A 22872-nucleotide genomic window follows, 5' to 3' on the forward strand; every position below is an offset into this window, starting at 1 on the left:
TTTCCTTATAAGCAGAGAGCTCCAAAGTTTAAAAAAAATGCAAAATTTTTAATTTTTTCATCAAATTTTGGAATTTTTCACCAAGAAATGATACAAGTATCGATAAAATTTTACCACTAACACAAAGTAGAATATGTCACGAAAAAACAATCTCGGAATCAGAATGAAAGGTAAAAGCATCCCAGAGTTATTAATGCTTGAAGTGACAGTGGTCAGATGTTCCAAAAATGGCCGGGTCCTTAAGGTATATTTGGGCTGGGTCCTTAAGGGGTTAAAGAACTGACTGTATACTTGGTGTCTAATATATATTCCACCACTCACTTGACAGGTGCCATTGAAGCCAAGGTGCCAAGATAATTAATGGTAATAACTTTGGTTATGAGTGGGTTTAGCCTTATAAGGAGAAGTGCCATAAATACTGTTGACAGGAGCGGTGCCAGTCAGCTGTCCGATCGGCACCCCTGCTATACGACTGGTAGGCTCTGATCATTTTTCATGGCAGCCGGAAGCTGCAAACAAAAAGTTTTCCTTTTTTAATAGTAGTAAATTAATTCAATGCATATTGTTGTATTTGGACGGACCTAATGAATAAAGAAAACATGTCAGTTTGAACTTTGTTGAACTTTTTATAAGGTGTGCATATCGTTACATCTAGCATAAAAGTAACACAGCATTTCATTAAAAAAAACATCATACCAACAGTCAAAGATGGCGGTGGCAGTGGGGTTGGCTGGGGCTGCTTTGCTGCTTCATGATCTGGACGATTTGCAGTGATTGATGGAACCATGAATTCTGCTCTTTACCAAAAAGTCCTAAAGGAAAATGTCCTGCCTTCAGTTCGTAACGTCAAACTAAAGTGCACTTGGGTTCTGCAGAAGGAAAAAAATCCAAAATGGCAACAGCAAGTCCACATCTAAATGGCAAAACTTTGGAGTGGCCTAGTCAAAGTCCGATCTTAAATTCGATTGAGATGCTGGGGCATAACCTTAAAAATGCTAGAAAATCCTCCTATGTGGTTGAATTTGCCAAGAGTGGGGAAGATTTCTTCCACAGTGATGTAAAAGATTCATTGTCAGTCATCGCAAACCCTTGATAGCAGTTGTAGGTGCTGAGGGTGGCACAACCAGTTATTAGGTTTAAGGGCATTTACTTTTTCACATAGAGCCATAAAGGTTCGGAAGGCTTTTTATTCCACAATTAAAGATCACTTGAAAACTGCATTGTGTGTTTACTTGGGCTATCTTTGTGTAATACTAAAATTAGTTTGATTATCTAAGGCATTTAAATGGTACAAATGTACAAAAAATATAAAAATTTAGGAAAGGTCAAAGAGGGAGATTTATCAAGGGATTTAACCTTTTTTTTTTGCTTACAAAAGTCGCACAAAAATTTGCATGTGCACCTAAGCAATTTATTGTGCGACTTTTGTGGGTAAGCAAAAAATATCAATCTGACCTACCTAAGCAATTTTCAGTTTTTACTTTGCAGTGGTCAAGTATTATCATTGCGAAAGTTGCACGTAAGCAAATAAAAGTCGCAAACCCCCTCCTCAAAAAGTCGCAAGTGTAAGCAAAGTCAGACCTGGCTTACAAACTTGCCTATGACAGCATTTTCAATGAGACTTTTTGAGCAACTTTTTGCACAGCTACGCTCCTCGGCACCCACTCACATCTACCACCTGCCTGCAAGGTGTTGGGACTACAACTTTCAGCACGTCCTCACTGTAAGGGCATGCTGGGAGTTGTAGTCCTGCAATAGCTAGCAGGTGGGTGGTAGATGCAGGCGGGTGGTCGGGGAGCGAAGCTGTGCAAAAAGTCGCACACAAAGTCGCAGGTGAGACTTTTTGTGAGACTTTTTTTTTTTTTACTTTAATTCTCACAGGCACGGTGGGAAAGCGGGTAGGAGATGTACAGGAGGGTGACAAGCTTGTCACCCGCCCGCACATCTCCCGCCCACGCAACACATCTACAACTCCCAGCATATCCTTACTGTAAGGACATGCTGGGAATTGTAGTTGTGTGGCACGGTGGGAGTGTGTTAGATGGGTGGGTGGAAGACAAGCTTGTCACCCGCCCGCGCCGCATGACTACAACTCCCAGCATGTCCTTACTGTAAGGGCTTGCTGGGAGTTGTAGTCATGCAGTGGGGGCAGGTGACAAGCTTGTCACCCGCTTGCACATCTCCCCCAACCCTGCTGCATGACTGCAACTCCCATTATGCCCTTACTGTAAGGGCATGCTGGGAGTTGTAGTCATGCGGTGCAGGCAGGAAATGTGCGGGTGGGTTACAATAAATGTACTACCCTTTTTTTTTGTATAATGTTAATAAAATGGTTAACAAGGGCTTGTGAGGGAGTGTTTTCTGGAATAAAAGTTTTTTTTAAACATGTTTTTTTAATTTTTTAATTTAGTTTACAGGCTTAGTAGGGGAAGCCGTGTTATAGACAGAACCCATTACTAAGCCAGGGCTTAGCGTTGGCACCAAAAACAGCTAGGGCTAACCCCCAATTATTAACCTGGTACCCACCACCACGGGTGCCGGGAAGAGCCGCTACCAACAAGCCCAGAGCATCAAATATGGTGCTCCTAAGCCTAGGTTGTAACAGGCTGGCGTTATTTAGGCTGGGGAGGGCCAGTAACAATGGTTCTCGCCCACCCTGTTAACGTCAGGCTGTTGCTGCTTGGTTGGTATTTGGCTGAGAATGAAAATATGGGGACCCCTTTGCATTTTTTTTCTCCATAATTAATTAAATAATAAAAGAAAAACGCATAGGGTTCCCTGTATTTTTATTCTCAGCCAGATACCAACCAAACAGCAACAGCTTAATGTTATCAGGGTGGGTCAGGACCATTGTTATTGGCCCTCCCCAGCCTAAATAATGCCAGCCTTTACCGCCTAGGTCCGGGAGCGCCATTTTTGACGCTTTGTGCCTGTTACCGGCTCTTCCCGGGATAATAATCGGGGTTAATGATAGCTGTTTTTGGGGCTAACGCTATGCCTCAGCTTATTAATGGACTCCGTCTATAAGATGGCTTCCACTACTAAGCCTGTAAAGTAAATAAAAAAAAATGTAAAAATGTAAAAAGCGTTTATTCCAAAAAACACTCCCCACAAGCCCTCGTTACAAAATGTTGTTACTATTAAACAAAAAAACTCTGGTCATTGTAGTCCACCAAATCTGAAGTAGATCTGAAATTAAATGGAAAAAAAAATGGGTTAGTACATTTAGGGGGGAAAAAGTGGTTAAAAAAAAATGTAATTAAAACACACACTTTTTTTTTATTTTATTTTTTTTGCTTATGTGTGCTAAGAAAATGGTATTCCAAAGTGATTTTATTGTTTTTTGCTTATGTGAGCCAAATTTATCAACCCCCTGTGATAGAATGATAAATATGTCACATATAAGCAAAACCAAAGCAAAAAAAATGCCTTCAGAACTTGCTTACCAAAGCAACAATGATAAATGTACCCCAAATACCTTTTCACAGCGCTGTAGGTTAGTACCAGGACATGGAGAAGAGAAAGTAAAAGCCTATTTATTATCCCAAAATCCAATTAAATCAATTAAATGTTATCTTTTTTGATGAATTATTGTCTGATTTAAGTTATCCATACTTTTTGTTTCGGTGACAGACAGACAGCTGGGAGGTGACAATAGCTACTGCTCGTGATACTGATATAGAGGTACCAGTGAGTGGAGGACCAAGTGGTGACTTTGAGATCCGAGAGGAGGAGGAAGCATTTCATACACAGCCACCCACAGTACTTGATCTGGGCAATGAAGTATTGCCACCTGGCACATCACCCACTGATCATGGTCGAGAAAGAAAGTTAGATACTGGTCTTATTGACAACACTATAGATTCTGGGAATACCCTGGCACAGATGCCTCAAAAGAATATTCTGGAGAGAAGAGAAGTGTTAATAGGTGAGTGACTACTTGCAGAAACATCAAAAGTAATGCTTTAACGCTAGCTAAATGCTTTAACGCTAGCTAAACTTTCAAAACAATGCAAAGGCTAAAGGTCCTTTTACAAGGGCAGATAAATGACTCATACGAGTACAGATTACCTATGTACAAGTCAATAAGTGCTCATTAAAGGGCCATTTACATGGCCATATTGCAGCCCATTTTTTGGATGTGAATGGACATGAAACCAACCAGTCATGGTCATGTCCATTATTGTGAGCAGCACACCTCCTGTTTACACAGGGAGATATACTGCCGACCCACAATAATTTTTACACCTACTGAAAAGATGTCATCTGCCGATGAGCAAGCTGGTTTGCATGTTTGTCTCCTGATCGCTGGTCCTTCTAATTAGGAAAGAATGCTCCTACGAACATTCATTTGGCCTATTATCAGTCCTTGAAAATAGGCCCTATGTCTTGGTTTGTGTGCTCTAACTAGAAAATATTTTTGTCTACTACTGTCATAGGGATGCTTCTCTACCCACCCACTAAAGACACGTTACACATACTAGTTAGAGCTCTATTGTCTTCACATAATTCCACCAAATGCGGAAGATAGCAGCTGAGGTAGAGCAGTATTACCAGTGTTATGTACAGTGAATGCAGTGTGTGGGCAGAACAGGAAGTCTGTAAGGGGGATTTTTAGCCAATAGATGCAAAGCAGAAAGGGATTACAGAGAATATGGAGTCATTTTGACAACTTCTTTAGCAATATGCAGCCATTTGGTATATAAGTGGTTTAAAGGGTGTATAGTATACAGAGATTCTTTGAAGCTTGCAGTTGAGGGCACCAGAGTAAAAGGATTAAAGGAGTAATCTAGTGCCGACGATTCCTCCTCCATTGTGCCCGGGCTGGAAAAAAATATGAAAATAAACTTTCATGCACCTTCCTACGTTCCCCTGGAGCACTGCTACAGCTGATCGGTACTCCAGTCCAGTCTTTTGCCTTCTTCCTGTGCACGCATCGTCACACAGCCCTCAGCCTATCACCGGACAAGGTGGGACATCGCTGCGGCTGGTGATAGGCTGAGCACCTTGTGACGATCCGAGCACACGGAAGAAGGAAGACGGGACCAGAGGAACGATCAACTGTAGCAGCACCCTGGGAGAACACAGGAAGGTGGGCGAAAGTTTATTTTCATTTTTCTTCTCCAGCCCGGGCACAATAGAGGAGGACTAGTCTGCACTAGACTACTCCTTTAACTCTTTCTCAACCCATGATGTACATCATATACACCAAAAAAAGTGAGCTAGCAACTATATGATAATGCACACCCAATAATTAAGAAAAATGAAACATCTTTATTGGACACAAAAAATTAGTACATACAATTAAAATCACTTAAAATATAGTAAACTGGAGTAATCCTGCTACACTTTACCCTGTGCTCGGTATAATGACCCAAAGGAGGAACTGCAATACAATGATAAATCACAATAACATGCAGCTACACCCACAAAAATACAAATCAAATAGCAATACTATATGAATGAATAAGAACCATACAAAAAGTGCAACTAGACAGATCCTACTTAAAGATAAAGTGTCAATGTGACCCAAAGTGCTAGAAATGTGTAAAAATATGTATAATGGAGGCAGAATCACCTGGTGTTCTAAGCTAACCAGTTTGTCCGCAGCACTACCAGGACTCCCTGACCCTAAGCACAGGGGATAGCAGACTCGTAATCAAAACAGTTATGGTGGGACTATGTACAAGTACATCATGGCGTGGGCTTGGTGTAAAAATAATTAACATACTATACTCACCTCTTTTGCCCCCCCTTAGCTACTGTGCCAAAGCTCCCAGTCCTATGCTGGTCTCCACTGCTTCCAGGTTCTTAATCATCTTGACCCCACAGGACCAGGATCAGTGGTCGCAGCAGTATCTCACCTCAGTCACTTATTGGGTGAGTTTCACTGGGGTTGAGATGACACAGAGCCAGAAGATGCAGAGACAAGAGAAGGACCAGGAGTGTCCGTGTGGCAGCTACAGGGGATCGGAGGAGGTGGGTACACCACCTCCAACCATGAAGAAAAATTTCTCCCTAGTATATAAGTTGACCCCAGTACCTCTATTTTACAAATTATTTAGAAAATTTCCAAAGTTTCCCTTTAAAAGCTATCACACATTGGCAGACTTTTCTTTATAAATTGCATTGTATGTATTTTACTAAATAGACAAAGAAAGCAAAGTCCAGAGCAGTCTCAAAGCAATGTATGTAGTTTATTCAGCAATCAGCCAACATGGAGAACAGGTGACGCTTTTCGGCCACAGTAAGTAGCCTTAGTCATACCATGACTAAGGCTACTTACCGTGGACGAAACGCATCATCTGTTTTCCATATTGGCTGATTGCTGAATAAACTACATACATTGCTTTGAGACTGCTCTGGACTTTGCTTTCTTTGTCTATTATCGTCAGGAGACCTGGATCCGGTCTAGTCTGCATTGCGGTCTAGACGGGAGGGTGAACTGTACTGATAAGCTTTGGTGTATTTTACTAAATAAACCATACTCTAAACTTGTACTGTATTTTAAGACATACAAGTTGCAGTAAAAACAAAGGATCCACAATCTTTTGTATTTAAACCATTTGAAAAAAAAAATATTTAATAAAGTACATACAGTGCATTAAAAGTATTTAATAATACATTTTTCGCCTTTATAATGTAGCAATATATTTACTGTAAGGTATCTATCATGCATTATAAAGCATATGATCAGTGGTCTTTTTCTCTAGTTAAAATAGAGGGTTTTCATGCTTCATTGGGGAGATGTATCAAAACCTGTGTAGAAGACATAACATTCACCTCTTTGATCAATGCTTCAAAGAGCATAAGTATTACATTTCATACACCCAAACTAGACCATATGATCTCCATCTTCCTTGTACATAATCATTGTTACATCAAGGATATTTTTTATCCTTTAGTCTAAATTTAGTTGCTAATGCTCTGGGCTATACCAAGTGTTTTTTTGAGTCTTAAAGTGGGCATAAAATACAGGCTCATACATTGTATTGTGACCTAATGCAAAAATATTAAAAACACAATACACAATAACCATCATCTCTTTTTATTGAAATATTAAGCCACTGTTAATGAACTTTTTATGCTTTTTCTAGCGGTGATAGTAGGAGGAGTGGTCGGAGCCCTTTTTGCTGCATTTCTAGTGATGCTTCTGATTTACCGTATGAAAAAGAAAGATGAAGGGAGTTATGCCCTGGAAGAGCCCAAACCGGCCAGCGTTTCCTATCAAAAACCGGACAATCATGAGGAATTCTACGCATAATAGAGGGATGTGTCGTCCTCTTCTCCCTTTTCCGATTCTGATGATCAATGAGCCTGTGGACGGATCTTCCTTTCATGGCCCTGTATGTGGGCTATTTTTCATTTTTAAGTCACAACTACCTGAAAGGTGGTCATATAAAACATGGCCAGATCAGGACACCTCACCACTCTGGAAACAAACAAAAAAAACTCCTGATGTGGGTTTCCTACTTCATCCATTCCTCTTTGCATTTGTACACTGTAAATGGCCGCAACTGCCAGGTGCTTTCTTGAGGGTTCTTTTACGATGCTTGACTGATAACGTTGTGGCCATCACGTAGCAGATTCGGGACCCACAAAAGCACAAGGGATACCTTTTATTTCACCCTAAATTGCAGTATTTGCATATGCTAGGAAATATTTTCTGCAGCCCCAGATGGCAGACGTTTTTTTTTAAAATAAGATTTCCAAAGTAGGAAGTTTATGTACATGCTAAAGGGAATTTGGAATGTTGTATAAAAATCCTATAAATATCTTTATATTAAACCTATACAAGTTAATTTCTAGTCCGACCACAGGCTCTGCCGGTAAGCTGTAAATACAATCTGGTGTAAATTAAGAAATTTTAGGGAGTCTTACTAGAAAAACAAGAACTTTTTTAAACATTTAAACAAAACATTCTCCAGCAAATATACTTATGTGGAAAACAAGACTAAAATAGGAATCATCTTTAGTGATGAAATGGTACTGTGGTAATAAAAGGATTAGTGTTTTGGTTAAATGTAGTGCCATAAAAAGGGACTTGGTTCAAATGTTCTTACCTCGAGGTGAAAAAAGCTTCAATCTCATGAGGTACAATTCTCTTTTTCTATGGTTACTCTTGTCCCCATCAGTTCTGAAACCTCTTCTTTATTTACTTAGAGGTGCATTAAAGTATAATTAAACGTTACACAGTAATCTCTAAAGAAAAACAAAACAAAAAAATGCTCAACAAACAATATTATTGTATTATTACACCTGGAAAAATTCTCTCATGCCTTTATTTGTTATTTATATGCAGATGAGTGCATATGTAATTGAAAGGTATTTTGAACCTGAATGGCAATTTTGTCCAAGCAGTTTATCGATTGACCACGTTTCCACTATAGTTCCTCTTCTAATTTTCCCAAGGTGTTTTTTTTTTTTTTCTACTAGTTTTGAAAGAATTGAACTTATGCTATTCAGAAAATGTTTATTTTAGCACAGTGGTTGCTGAATTTAGAACCAGTATCTAAATAGATGTATTTAGACAGTTTGCAGTCTCATCTTTAATCGCTTGTTCTCCATTAAACAGTTATTATAATGTCATAGGCGTAAAATTACTTAAGAGTTATTCTCAGCTTATGAAATGAAAACATAATTTTGGCGATTCCCACTTCTGGGACCCTTACCATTCATGAGAATCTGTTCTTATTCCTGACTTATTTGTTTTTCCAACTAAATGTCTTGTATGCCTCAAAATGATGCAAGATTTTTTTTTCTGTGTGCTGTTCACCTCTAAGTAAATGAAATAGAGCACCAAAGAAGAGAAACATGAGGCCTTAATCCCTTTCCCAGAATCCTTGGCTTGGAGGGACTCAGATAGGCCTCTGACAATATGTTGACACTTGTAATGTTGGCAGTAAAGTTGTAATAGTTTAATCCTAATTTTAACTTAAATGACTAAACATTTTAAGGACTAGGACCATATACAGGAATGATGGGGTGAAGATATCATCCAAAATAGAATTTCTTTCTACGAAGCTGAATGTCATTTCTGTGACAGTCTATGTGTTTGTTATTTTCCCCATGGAAACCGAATGTAACATACCAGGGGTGTTTGGTTGCGATGCTCTATGACAGGAAGCACTCCTTAGCTTAAACTTTCTAGTATGGAGCATCGTGACTGGTCCATATCAAGACTCAATAATATTTAGATTTTGTACATTATTCTGCCATTCTACCTGCAATTACAAAGTGGGTTCATTTCTTACAAAACATCTGTTATAAGTGGTGAAGAAATTTCTAGAAGGGGTGGGTACTGGGGTTATACTGTAATAGAGCATTTTTTGTATGTACAGTATGTAATTCACTAGGATTTTAGCATAAAAAAATTTGCTTCCTAAAGTCTGTTCTGAATGTGTCGCATAGCACAGACTTTAAAGCCAAAAGCTAAAGCAACATGAGCAACAAGCAAACAAAAAACAATTCACTTAAAAATAAAATTATACCTTTGCCAATGATTTTACGCAATGTTGCAGTTAATGTATCTTAATAATTTTATAATTATTTCTGTGCTGTACCCATTAAGGAAATAAAACTTAAAACATTTGAATTTTTTTTATTTTCTTGTCATTTGTTCTAATGATTTATATGGATTCTTTTAAATGTAAATTGTTTTAATGTTTGCCCAAAGTTTTTGAAGGTTTAGTTTATATGCAGAACACAATGTCTACTTGGAAAAGTTAGATATAAATCCAATAAAGAGGCAACATGAGGTGGCACAAAATTATATAAACAAAGACCTTCAATATAAAGCAAGTCAGGCAATACTGAAATACATCTGACCTTGCATATATTATAGAAAATGTTGGTTCAGTCAAATGACGATTGGTAGGACACTTTCTATTAATATTCTAATATTCCTTACTTATACTGCTATTTTGACTCTCCTACTAATGTATTGTAATAAATAATGTAAATACACTTAAGATGACCACTCTTCTTATTTTCCATTAACCGGGATTTATGTCACATCTTTAGGATAAAGGTGAGAGCTTTGGAGCTGTATGAAATGTTATTTTCATCCACAGACTAGCATGAGGGCTTTTGTTTTTGCGCGACCAGTTGTTCTTTGTAATGCCATCACTCACTTTACCAAAAAATTTATGGCGCAACAAAAAAATACTATTTGTGTGGGGAAATTAAAAAGAAAACCGCAATTTTGCAAATTTTGGAAGGTTTTGTATTCACGCCGTACAATTTATGGTAAAAATGACGTGTGTTTTTTATTCTCTGGGTCAATACGATTAAAATGATACCCATGATTATACACTTTTCTATTACTGTTGCGCTTAATAGAAATCGCAAACTTTTTAACCAAATTAGTACGTTTAAAATCCCCCTATTTTGAAGACCTATAACTTTTTTTTATAATTTTTCCGTATAAGCGGCGGTATGAGGGCTCACTTTTTGCGCAGTGATCTGTACTTTTTATTAATACCATATTTGCTTATACAAAACTTTTATAAAAATTTTTATACATTTTTTTGGAATAAAATGTTATATAAAAACAGCTATTTTGGACTTTTTTTTTCTTCCGTTCACGCTGTTCACCGTACGGAATCGTTTACATTTTATTTTAATAGTTCGGATATTTACGCACGCGGCGATACCAAATATGTATATAAAATAATTTTTTTTATACTTTTTTGGGGGAAAATGGGACAATTTACGTTTTTATTGGGGGAGGGGGTTTTTCAAATTTTTTTTACTTTATTTTTTTTAACTTTTTTTAACTTTTATTGTTACACTCTTATAGTCCCCATAGGGGACTATTTATAGCAATCATTCGATTGCTAATCCTGTTCAGTGCTATGTATAGAACATAGCACTGATCAGGGTTATCGGTCATCTTCTGCTCTGGTCTGCGGGAAAGCAGGTCAGAGCAGAAGACTCCCGGAAGGCAGCGGAGCCAGGAGAGGGGACCTCCGTCTGCCGTGCAGGATGATCGGATCGCCGCGGCAGCGCTGCGGGCGATCCGATCATCCTGTTAAGTGACCGCGATGCTGCAGATGCCATGATCTGTATTGATCACGGCATCTGAGGGGTTAATGGCGGACATCCGTGCGATCAACAGCCGGGACCTGCCGCGCATGATGCTGGCATCGCTCCGATGCCCGCGGTTATGCTCAGGACGTAAATGTATGTCCTGGTGCGTTAAGTACCACATCACCAGGACGTACATTTACGACCTGTGTCGTTAAGGGGTTAAAGGGGTACTCTGGTGTAAAACTTTTCTTTTTTTTTTAAATCAACTGGTGCCAGAAAGTTAAACAGATTTGTAAATTACTTCTATAAAAAAAAAATCTTAATCCTTTCAGTACTTTTTAGCTGCTGAATACTACAGAGGAAATTATTTTCTTTTTGTAACGCACAGTTCTCTGCTGACATCACAAGCACAGTGTTCTCTGTTGACATCTCTGTCCATTTTAGGAACTGTCCAGAGCAGCATATGTCTGCTATCAGAATTTTCTCCTACTCTGGACAGAGGACGTAGTTTTAAATTAGAGGGGCAAAGGTTAAAAGTAATATCAGGAAGTATTACTTTACTGAGAGAGTAGTGGATGCATGGAATAGCCTTCCTGCAGAGATGCTGCAAATACAGTGAAGGAGTTTAAACATGCATGGGATAAGCATAAGGCTATCCTTCATATAATATGCAAACAGGAGAAGAAAACAACTCTGCATCGCTTGCGGTCAGTGAATGGAAAGGCTTGACACAGTATGACTAGCTGTCGGGAGTGGGATGTAATATGCAGAAAAGTCCAAGGTGGTGCTGCACGTAGAAATGAAGTTGATATGAGAAGATAAATGTAAAGGAGAAAAAACGGATCACACATCTGAATATCTTGCTGTGCAATTTATTACTGAAGTAGTCCGATACACTTCAACATCCCGACACCCTTTAACCGAGCAGAGCTAGAGCGGCAGGAGCTATACACCTGGACAAATCTTCATATAAGATAGGGCCAGGGACTATTGATAGGATTAAGATTATTGGGCAGATTAGATGGGCCAAATGGTTCTTATCTGCCGACACATTCTATGTTTCTATGTATAGACTGTCAAAGTGTTGTCACCACTGCTAAGGAACAGGATACTTTTTGTTTTAATTGACATGAAACTTGCAGGAGCATTGATAATCAGTGCCACATTTAACTTAAATCCTATAGCAGAGCTGGAAACCATTTGATCCCTGCCCTGCTGTTCACTTTAGTTGGCCACTAGCCACTTTAGGAATAAGACTTATGAAACACTGGTGTTACAACTAGCGCTCCGGACAGACATCGGGCCATTACTCACCTCCTGCTTCCTCCACTGTCCAAGGTCGCCGACGTGCATGTACCCGCCCTCTAGTGCGCATACGCACGCCGGCTCTCTGCGATTTAAAGAGCCAGTACACCCTTAATTGGTTACTGCTGCTCGCTGACACTATAAGTGTCAGCACTTCCTGTTCCCCTTGCTGGATCTTTGTGCTTATTAGCCAAGAGAAAGCGTCCCTGTTCTGTATTGCCTTGCTGTGTCCTGACCTCCTTGCTTCATTCCTGACGACGCTCCTGTGCCGCCTGCCCTGACCTGCTTTTCCTGACTACGAGTTTGCTTCATCCTTCCAGTGCCACGTGTCACCTCGGCAGCCTGTGTGGACGATTAGTGGCCACCTGCCACAGCAAGTCCATCCCGTTTTGTGGTGGGCTCTGGTGAATACCAGGGACACCTTAGGCTGCGCTCCCTGGTACAGCCCACGACATCATCCACACAGGTTCAGCGGATCCACTTCTTCATCAGTGCTGCATACGGTAAGATCCAGCCATGGATCCCACCAAGGTGCCTCTGCCGAATGTTGCTGATCTGTCTGCTATTGTGGCACAACAGTCTATGCAGATAGAGCAACAAGCACAGTTATCCGCAATGATGCAGCAGCTCCTCACCGCACAACAGCCACAACCAGTTCCAGTGGCTCCTCCAGTGTCTGCAGCTTCCGTGGTTTTCACAGGTTCCAAGATACGACTGTCTGCCAACGAAATATGAAGGAGACCCGAAGTTGTGTAGAGGGTTTGTGACCCAGTGTTCAATGCATTTGGAACTTATGGCTGATCAGTTCCCAATGGAGCATGCTACAGTGGCTTTTGTGGTCAGTCTTCTTTCTGGAAAAGCCCTGGCCTGGGCTACTCCTCTCTGGGACAGAAATGATCTGGTGTCCTTCAATCTGCAGGCCTTCCTCTCTGAATTCCACTGTGTCTTTGAAGAACCTACACAGGACTCCTCAGTCGAAACTGCACTACTGAACCTACCCTAAGAGGACTCTTCTGCTTGTTATTACGCTGTTCAATCCGGCATCCTAACCTCCGAATTTGCCTGGAATGATGAAGCCCTGTGTGCCACTTTTAAAAAGGGACGAGGATGTTTTCGCTGCATGGGATCCCCCGTCTTTCCTTAGAGATCTTATTCAGCTGGCCAGTCGAATTGATGTGCGCTTTGCCGAGAAGCAGGAGGGGCTTCGTCAAGAGCGTGAACCTACTCGTACACTACGTTTTCCCCGTTTGGCACCCGTGTTCCAGCGTCCACCTCAACCTTCCTCTTTGCCCTCTGCCGAAGAGACTATGCAGGTGGATCATGCTCAATTAACCCAGCAGGAGAGATCCTGCCGACGCAATGGAAACTTTTGTCTCTATTGTGCCAGCCCAAAGCATTTCCTCAAAGACTGTTCTATACGACCAACTCGTCGGGGAAATGCTCGCACCTAGTACATGTGGGAGAGGCGTTCCTAGGTGTGAATTCTACCTTTCCTTGTTTGACTATGGCGGTCCAAGTATATACTCCTTCCAGGGCATCGTTCTCCGCTGTAGCCTTTTTGGACTCTCGTTCCGCTGGAAAGTATCAATGTCTCCCTGGTCCACAAACACAGTCTCCAAGTGACTCGGCTCGTTAATCCTATGTACTTTTCTTCTGTCAACGGAGAATCCCTTAATTGTGCAATGCAATTCCGCACTGAACCTCTTCTCTTACAAGTGCGTGTGTTACACAAGGAGAAGATCGAGTTCTATGTGCTTCCTCATTGTACTTTGGAGCTTCTTCTCGGTCTTCCGTGGCTACAATGTCATGCTTCACATCTCGACTGGCAAACTTGTGAGGTCACCCACTGGGGACCTTACTGTCAGAACCACTGTCTGACGAGTACTCAGCCTAAGACCATCTCTTAATCTCCTTCCCTGCTGGGTCTGCCTCTTCCATCATATCGTCCCTATGATTGTCCAATCGACCTTCAGCCTGGGACTACGCCTCCCCGGGGAAGAATTTGTCCCTTGTGTGTCCCTGAGTCGCAAGCTATGGCTCAATACATCAAAGAAAACCTACAAATAGGCTTCATCCAGAAGTCCACCTCTCCTGCCGAAGTAGGATTCTTCTTTGTGGGAAAGAAGGACGGGTCACTCCCCCCCCCCCCACCCCCCAGTATTGACTATCGGGGACTAAATAAAATCACGTTCATGAATCGCTACCATCTACCTTTGATTTTGGAACTCTTTGATCGTCTGCGGGGTGCCAAGGTCTTCTCCAAGCCGGGTCTGTGGGGAGCATAAAACCTCATTTGAATTCAAGAAGGAGACGAATGGAAAATGGCCTTTAATACCTGCGATGGGCACTTTGAGTACCTTGTGATGCCTTATGGCCTCTGTAACGCTCTGGCTGTCTTCCAAGAATTTGTCAACGACATCTTCCGTGATCTACTCTACACGTGTGGTGTTGTGTACCTTGATGACATCCTGATCTTCTTGCCCAATTTAGAGGTGAATCGTTCATATGTGCGACAGATCCTACAACACCTCCAGGACAATCAATTATATGCCAAACTCAAGAAATGCCTTTTCGAGAAGTCAAGTCTTCCATTTCTTGGTTATATTGTTTCCAACCAAGGTCTCCAGATGGACCCTGATAAGCTGTCGGCAGTTTTGGACTGGCCTCGACCTACTGGCCTACGGGTAATACAACGCCTTTTGGGGTTTGCCAATTATTATCGTCTGTTCATTCCACAATTTTCTTCTTTGGTTGCACCGATTGTGGCTTTACTAAAAAGAACTGTAATCCCAAATCCTAGTCTCCTGAGGCTGAAGAAGCCTTCTCCCAATTAAAATCGGCATTTGCCTCGGCGCCAGTCTTGTCAAGACCCGATCCTGAGAAACCTTTCTTTTTAGAGGTCGATGCCTCATCTGTGGGAGCTGGCGCCATTCTGACTCAAAAGACCTTCAAAGGTAAAACAGTGACTTGTGGCTTCTTCTTCAAGACCTTTTCTCCTGCAGAGAGGAGCTATTCTATTGGAGATCGGGAACTTCTAACAATTAAGCTTGCTTTGGAAGAGTAGCAACATCTATTGGAAGGTTCGCCTTATCCAGTCAGCATCTATACGGATCACAAGAATCTTTTATATCTCCAGTCTGCACAGCGACTGAACCCTCGGCAGGCCAGACGGTCCCTATTCTTTTCCAGGTTTAATTTCTTTATTCCATTTTGTCCTGCGGACAAGAATGTCAGAGCCAATGCTCTCTCTAGGTCCTCTGATATGGTAGGACTGGACTCCACTCCACGGCATATTGTACTACCTGAGCGTTTGATTTCAGCAGCGCCTGCCAACTTTCAGCATGTTCCTCCTGGGAAGTCTTTTGTGTCTTCTCAACTTAGACGCAGAGTGTTGAACTGGAGACATTCCTCTTTGCTGGCTGGGCATTCTGGAGTACGGAAGTCCATACAACTAATCTCCCGGCATTTCTGGTGACCGAACCTTATACACGATGTTACTGATTTTGGCCGTTCCTGTACTACCTGTGCCGGCGACAAGAGTCTTTTACAGCCTTTGCCTATTCTGGAAAATCCATGGTCTCACATTGCTATGGACTCCATCACCAATCTACCACCTTCCTGTAACAACACAGTCATCTGGGTGGTTGTTGATTGTTTCTCCAAGATGGCTCATTTCGTGCCTCTGCCTGGTCTTCTGCTCCACAGCTTGCAAAACACTTCCTTCAGCATATCTTTCGCCTACATGGCCTTCCGACTCACATCGTCTCTGATTGAGGAGTTCAGTATGTCTCCAAGTTCTGGCGGGCCTCTGTTCACGTCTTAAAATCAAATTGGACTTTTCTTCTGCCTACCATCCCCAGACCAATGGCCAGGTTGAGTGAATCAAATCCTTGGAGACTTGGAGAATTCCGAACTCTTTCCATGTCTCCCTCTTCAAGCCTCACATCATCAATCAGTTTTCCCAAAAAGACACCACCCTACTCCTGTGTCCGGTTCCTCTGATGTCTTTGAGATAAAGGAAATTTTAGCTACTAAAACCGTTAGAGGGAGACTGTGTTTTCTTGTGAACTGGAAGGGGTTCGGTCCTGAAGAAAGGTCCTGGGAGCTGGAGGAGAATATCTTGGACCGTGACCTGGTCCTTAATTTTCTGTGACCTAAACAGAGTGGGAGACCAAAGGGGGGGGGTTACTGGCTGCGAGCGCTCTCCTGCCCTGTCCTCTGCTGGCGGTGCCACGGTTCACATGGCAGGAAGCGCCCGCATGCGAACGCTGGGCCGTTACTCACCTCCTGCTTCCTCCGCTGTCCCGGGTCGCCAGCATGTGTGTGTACTTGCCCACCAGCTCTCTGCGATTTAAAGGGCCAGTACGCCCTTAATTGGTTACTGCTGTTCGCTGACACTATAAGTGTCAGCACTTTCTGTTCCCCTTGCTGGATCTTCGTGCTCATTAGCCTAGAGAAAGCGTTCCTGTTCTGTATTGCCTTGCTGTGTTCTGACCTCCTTGCTTCATTCCTGACTACACTCCTGTGCCACTTGCCCTGACCTTCTGCTTTTCCTGACTACAAGTTTACTTCATCCTTCCAGTGCTACGTGTCACCTTGGCAGCCTTTGTGGATGAGTATTGCCAGGGGTAGCGACCTGGGTGCCACCTGCCACAGCAAGTCCATCCCGCTTTGAGGAGGGCTCTGGTGAATACCAGCGGCACCTTAGACTCCGCTCCCTGGTACGGCCCACGCCATCATCCACACAGGTTCAGCGAATCCACTTCTTCTGTGCTGCTTACAACAAAGACTGTGAACAGTCTGTTGCATGTGGCATTATGAAGTGACATCATCGTGTTGCCTGCCCTGAGACCACTGTGCCAGATGTAATGCTTAGGCTGCATTCACACCACAATTTGACCTTCTGATGCACAGATATGATTTCGGAAGGTCAAATTGCCTGAAATCGTATCTGTACATGTACAGATACGGAGCCATTAACTATTATGGGGCTGCGGACCCAATTGTAGTCAGCTAGTAACTACGATCTGGTCATTTTCTCAGGGGATCCAATTTTTGACTGCTGAAAAAATGACCAGATCGTAGTCACTAGTAATGATGAGTGGCAGGGGCCAATTTGCGATATTTTGTAAATATATGGATGAATATTCGTCCTATGTTCGCAAAATTAGCATATTCGCTATGTTCGTTCATTTTTTTCATGCAAAAATCATAATGAAATTCATATAGTGCGCATGCACAATTATATCTTTCAACTATCTAACACTATACCCTACACTAGAACCTATCTGGTAAACTAACTTACCCTATCTAAAGCTAAAAGAAGAGAGGGGTCAGTGTCCTGTGGAAGTGTCGATATTCACAAATACGAAATATTTGTGCTCCACACTGACTCACACAGTAAATAATATTGGAGCTTTCTTTTTTACACTGTACACATCATTGTTGTGATGTATAATGTGAAGAAAAAAAACAAAAAAACGAATGTTTGTCATTACAAATATATAGTGCTATATTCTAAATATTAGCGAAATCGCCAAGTGCCGATATTTTCAGAAAAAATTAGCATTTCGAATATTCGCACTCAACACTAGTCTAGCTGACTATGATCAGGTCCACAGCCCCATAATAGTTGATGGTTCTGTATCTGTCCGTGCCTGTCTGTGCTCAGGCGATTTGAGCTTCCAAAATCGTATCTGTGTTTCGGAAGGTCAAATCATGGGGGGGGGAGGGGTTGCAGCCTTAGGGTACGTTCACACGCGCGGATTTACATCGTATTTTATGCTGCAAATCCGCTGGTGAAGGCCCGCTCTATGCTGGCTTTACATGTGCCTGCTGATAGTGGCAATACGCCGCTACCAGCAGGCACACTATGATGTGCGAGTCGCAGTATAGTTGCACATCACGGGAGCTCTCTGCCTAGCTCAGAGCAGGGAGAGCGGCCACGATGTGCGTCTGAAAGACCCTAATAAGGCCGTCAAAATATCCCATTCATGTCAATCCTGCAGCACCAGTTATATCCCATTATGACTAACGGTGCATGCAGTAATTTTTGTCCCATCAAAAATAACTGTGGAATAACGGCCCTTAAAATTTTAACATTGAAGTCTATGGGTGACGGATATGTACAACTGACATCCATTAGTGCCCGTTATTTTAACGTCCATTATGATCCATTATTTGTACTGCACATGCTCAGAACATGGAAATAAAATAACGGACATAAAAAATGGACTATAACAGATGAAATAATGGGTGATAACGGATGGAACATGTCCATTATTTTGACAGAATACCCGTTAAAATAACGGACATTGGTCATCCGTTATGTTCAGTTATTTTGTCTATTTGTTCATGACCTCTTTTAGCAGAAAAACTATATAGTGGCACAAAGAAGGGTACTATTACTATAGGGTACAAAGAGGGCATTTTTTTCTTTGTAGAGCTTGATTGACAGCTTTCTTATTATAACAAGAAAATACCTGTCAATCAAGTGGGATGGGATATAGCCATTGGACATAAGGACTTCTTGACTTTATACTCTGTTTCTGTCTGATCCTTAAAGGGGTACCCCAGTGAAAAACAAATGTTTCAAATCAACTGGTGCCAAAAAATTTACAGATTTGTAAATTACTTCTATTTAAAATTCTTAAGCCTTCCAGTATGTATCAGATGATGTATGCTCCAGAGGAAGTTATATAGTTCTTTCCATTATGACCCCAGTGCTCTCTGCTGACACCTCTGTCTGTGTCAGGAACTGTCCAAAGCAGGAGAGGTTTGCTATGGGGATTTGCTCCCACTCTGGACAGTTCCTGACACAGAGGTGTAAGCAGAGAGCACTGTGGTCAGGCTGGAAAGAACTACACAACTTTCTCTAGTATACAGCAGCTGATTTAGAAATCTGTTTAACTTTCTGGCACCAGTTAATTTGAAAACATTTGTTTTCCATCTGGAGTACCCCTTTAAACTCTGCTTTAAACACAGCTAGTAGAATGTTTCATGTTGCTCATGGTTCGGGCTGCATAAAGCCACCAACAAGTTCTGTTTAAAGAAAGTTTGAGGAATTATTTGTATTCAATAAAAGTTATTATTCCTGCATCATGATGTCAGTGAACTTAAGTTGATGTTTAACATATAAGAAGGCTGCAGGCTTAAGATTTTTACCTGGAGAAGTAATGAGGTAGGTCTTGTCTCAGGGGGATGTATGTGATTATTACAGCACCCTCTACGGACACAGCATTATCGCAATAAGAAAGTAGAGGATCATTTGGCCTGCATCCTTATCTGTATCTTCACTCCCCAGTTCCTGCACAAGCACGCGCAGTCACATTCACTGGGAAAGCTGAGAGCTAATTAACAGCTCATGTAATTAGCGGCATGTTATCCTGCCAGGGGCTAATTAACTGCTTTGGAAAATTACCACAAGACGTGTTGGAGAGAAAATAAACCTTATGCACTATCAGTATAGATAGTGTGGATTGTCTGCAGCAGACCCATTCATTAGAATTGGGAAGTCACTAGACTCCATTAGATTTCAAGGGACGTTAAGTTCAAGTCTGCAAACGTTCAGCATTACGATGTGGTGCAGCTTCCTTGTCATTCTGAGCAAGTTTATCAATATTTAAATGTCTGCTCCTTTTATTCTTTAAAGGGTCTGTGTCATCTAGATTTTTTTTCTTATAAACCACATGCTTAAAGAGGTACTCCGGTGGAAAACTTTTTTTTTTTTTTTATCAACTGATGCCAGAAAGTTAAACAGATTTGTAAATGACTTCTATAAAAAATTCTTAATCCTTCCACTACTTATAAGCTTCTGTGTGCTCTACAGGAAATTCTTCTCTTTTTTGGGTTTCTTTTCTGTCACAACCATAGTGCTCACTGCTGTCACCTCTGTCCATGTCAGGAACTGTCCAGAGCAGGAGAAAATCCCCATAGCAAACATATGATGCTCTGGACAGTTCCTAAAATGGACAGAGTTGTCAGCAGAGAGCACTGTGGTTGTGACAGAAAAGAAATCCCAAAAGAAAAGAATTTCCTCTGTAGTGTACAGCTTCTAATAAGTACTGGAAGGATTGAAAAATAATCCTGCACCCAGGTATCCATAACCCTAGGATCAGCCCTGGCAGACATGTTTTTTTTTTCCATCCTGGATAACCCCTCTAATCTTTTTTATTTTGATTGTAGATTTATTTTTTTGTACATGACTATCCCCTTAAGGACCCAGCCCATTTTCACCTTAAGGACCCGGCCATTTTTGCACACCTGACCACTGTTAATTTAAGCATTAATAATTCTGAGATGCTTTTACTTTTCAGTCTGATTCCAAGATTTTTTTTTCGTGACATATTCTTATTCTACGTTATGTTAGTGGTAAAATTTCGTCGATACTTGCATAATTTCTTGGTTAAAAATTCAAAAATTTGATGGAAAAATTGTATATTTTGCTTCTTTTTTTTTCTTTTTTTTTACTTCGAAGCTCTCTGCTTATAAGGAAAATGGACATCCCAAATATATTTATATATTGATTCACATGTACAATATGTCTTCTTTATGTTTGCATCACAAAGTTGACATGTTTTTATTTTTGGAAGACATCAGAGGGCTTCAAAGTTCACAAGCAATTTTCCAATTTTTCACAAAATGTTCTAAATCGAAATACCAGGTACCAGTTCAGTTTTGAAGTGGATTTGAAGGGCCTTCATATTAGAAATAACCCATAAATGACCCCATTATAAAAACTGAACCCCTCAAAGTATTCAAAATGACATTCAAAAAGTTTGTTAACCCTTTAGGTGTTTCACAGGAATAGCAGCTTGTTGAAGGAGATAATTCAAAATCTTCATTTTATACACTCGCATATTCTTGTAGACCTAGTTTATGAATCTTTACAAGGGGTAAAAAGAGAGAAATTTTCTTAAAATTTGTAACCGAATTTCTCGAGTAAGGAACTCATGTGTATGTCAAGTGCTCTGTGGGTGCTCAGAAGGGAAGGAACGACAGTGGGATTTTGGAGAGTGAATTTTTCTGAAATGTTTTTTTTTGGGGGGGGGCATGTCACATATAAGAAGCCCCTATGGTGCCAGAACAGCAAAACAAAAACACATGGCATACTATTTTGGAAACTACACCCCTCAAAGAATGTAACAAGGGGTACAGTGAGCCTTAACACCCCACAGGTGTTTGATGACTTTTCTTTAAAGTTGGATGTGTAAATGATTTTTTTTCCCCACTGTTCCAAAAATCTGTCAGACACCTTTAGGGTGTAAATGCTCACTGTACCCCTTATTAAATTCTATGAGGGGTATAGTTTCCCAAATGGGGTCATGTGGGGGGGGGGTGTCCACTGTTCTGGCACTATGGGGGCTTTGTAAACACACATGGCCTTCAATTTCGGACACATTCTCTCTACAAAATCCCAATGGCGCTCCTCCTCTGAGCATTGTAGTGCACCAGCAGAGCACTTTACATCCACATATGGGGTATGTTCTTACTCATAAGAAATGGGGTTACAAATTTTGGGGGGCTTTTTTCCTATTCTCCCTTGTGAAAATGAAAAATTTTAGGGTAACACCAGCATTTTAGTGACATTTTTTTTTTTTCATATTAACATCCAACTTTAACAAAAATTCGTCAAACACCTGTGGGGTGTTAAAGCTCACTATACCCCTTGTTAAATTTCGTGAGCGGTGTAGTTTCCAAAATGTGGTCACATGTAAAATCAGCCACCCCTATCCAAATCACCAATTTAGACCTCAAATGTACATAGTGCGTTCTCACTCCTGAGCCATGTTGTGCGCCCACAGACCACTTTATACCCACATATGGGGTAGTTCCGTACTCGGGAGAAATTGCGTTACAAATTTTGGGGGTCTTTTTTTCCTTTTACCGCTTGTGAAAATTAATGGGTAATTTAAGTATGGGGCAACACCAGCATTTTTTACACTAACATGCTGGTGTAGACCCCACCTTTACCTTTTCATAAGGGGTAAAAGGAGAAAAAGCCCCTCAAAATTTGGAACGAAATTTCTCTCGATTAGGGAAATTCCCCATATGTGGCCCTAAACTATTTCCTTGAAATACGACAGGGCTCCAAAGCGAGAGAGCGACTTTGAGGCCTATTTTGGGGATTTGCATCCGCCACCAAAATACCCTACGGCAGTGTTTCCAAAACAGGGTGCCTCCAGCTGCTGCAAAACTCCCAGCATGCCTGGACAGTCAGTGGCTGTCCAGCAATACTGGGAGTTGTTGTCTTTCAACAGCTGGAAGCACTGTTTTGGAAACAGTGCCGTACAAGACTTTTATTTTTTTTTGAGGGGGGGGGGGGGGGTTGGGACGGTGTAGGGGGATATGTATATGTAGTGTTTTACTTTTTATTTTGTGTAGTGTAGTGTTTTTAGGGTACATTCACACGTGCAGGGGTTTACAGTGAGTTTGCATCTCAAACTTGCAGCAGAAAACTCACTGTAAACCCGCCCGTGTGCATGTATGCTGTACATTCACATAGGGGGAGGAGGCATACCTCCAGCTGTTGCAAAA

At 41.3% G+C, this 22872-nt stretch overlaps 1 protein-coding gene across 2 annotated transcripts in view; it reads left to right on the top strand.

The window, feature by feature from the left end:
• SDC3 (syndecan 3) overlaps positions 1-9595 on the top strand; it is a 124458-nt gene extending 114863 nt beyond the window's left edge. For both annotated transcript variants that reach the window (XM_056557232.1, XM_056557233.1), the window contains exons 4-5: positions 3634-3928; positions 7098-9595. In XM_056557232.1, coding sequence (XP_056413207.1) covers positions 3634-3928; positions 7098-7264 — 462 coding nt within the window. In that variant the 3' untranslated portion in view covers positions 7265-9595. The remainder of the gene's footprint in view (positions 1-3633; positions 3929-7097) is intronic.
• The last annotated feature ends 13277 nt before the right edge of the window (positions 9596-22872 follow it).

The sequence above is a fragment of the Hyla sarda genome, chromosome 2 (assembly GCF_029499605.1).
Source record: "Hyla sarda isolate aHylSar1 chromosome 2, aHylSar1.hap1, whole genome shotgun sequence".
NCBI classification, from domain to species: Eukaryota; Metazoa; Chordata; class Amphibia; order Anura; family Hylidae; genus Hyla; species Hyla sarda.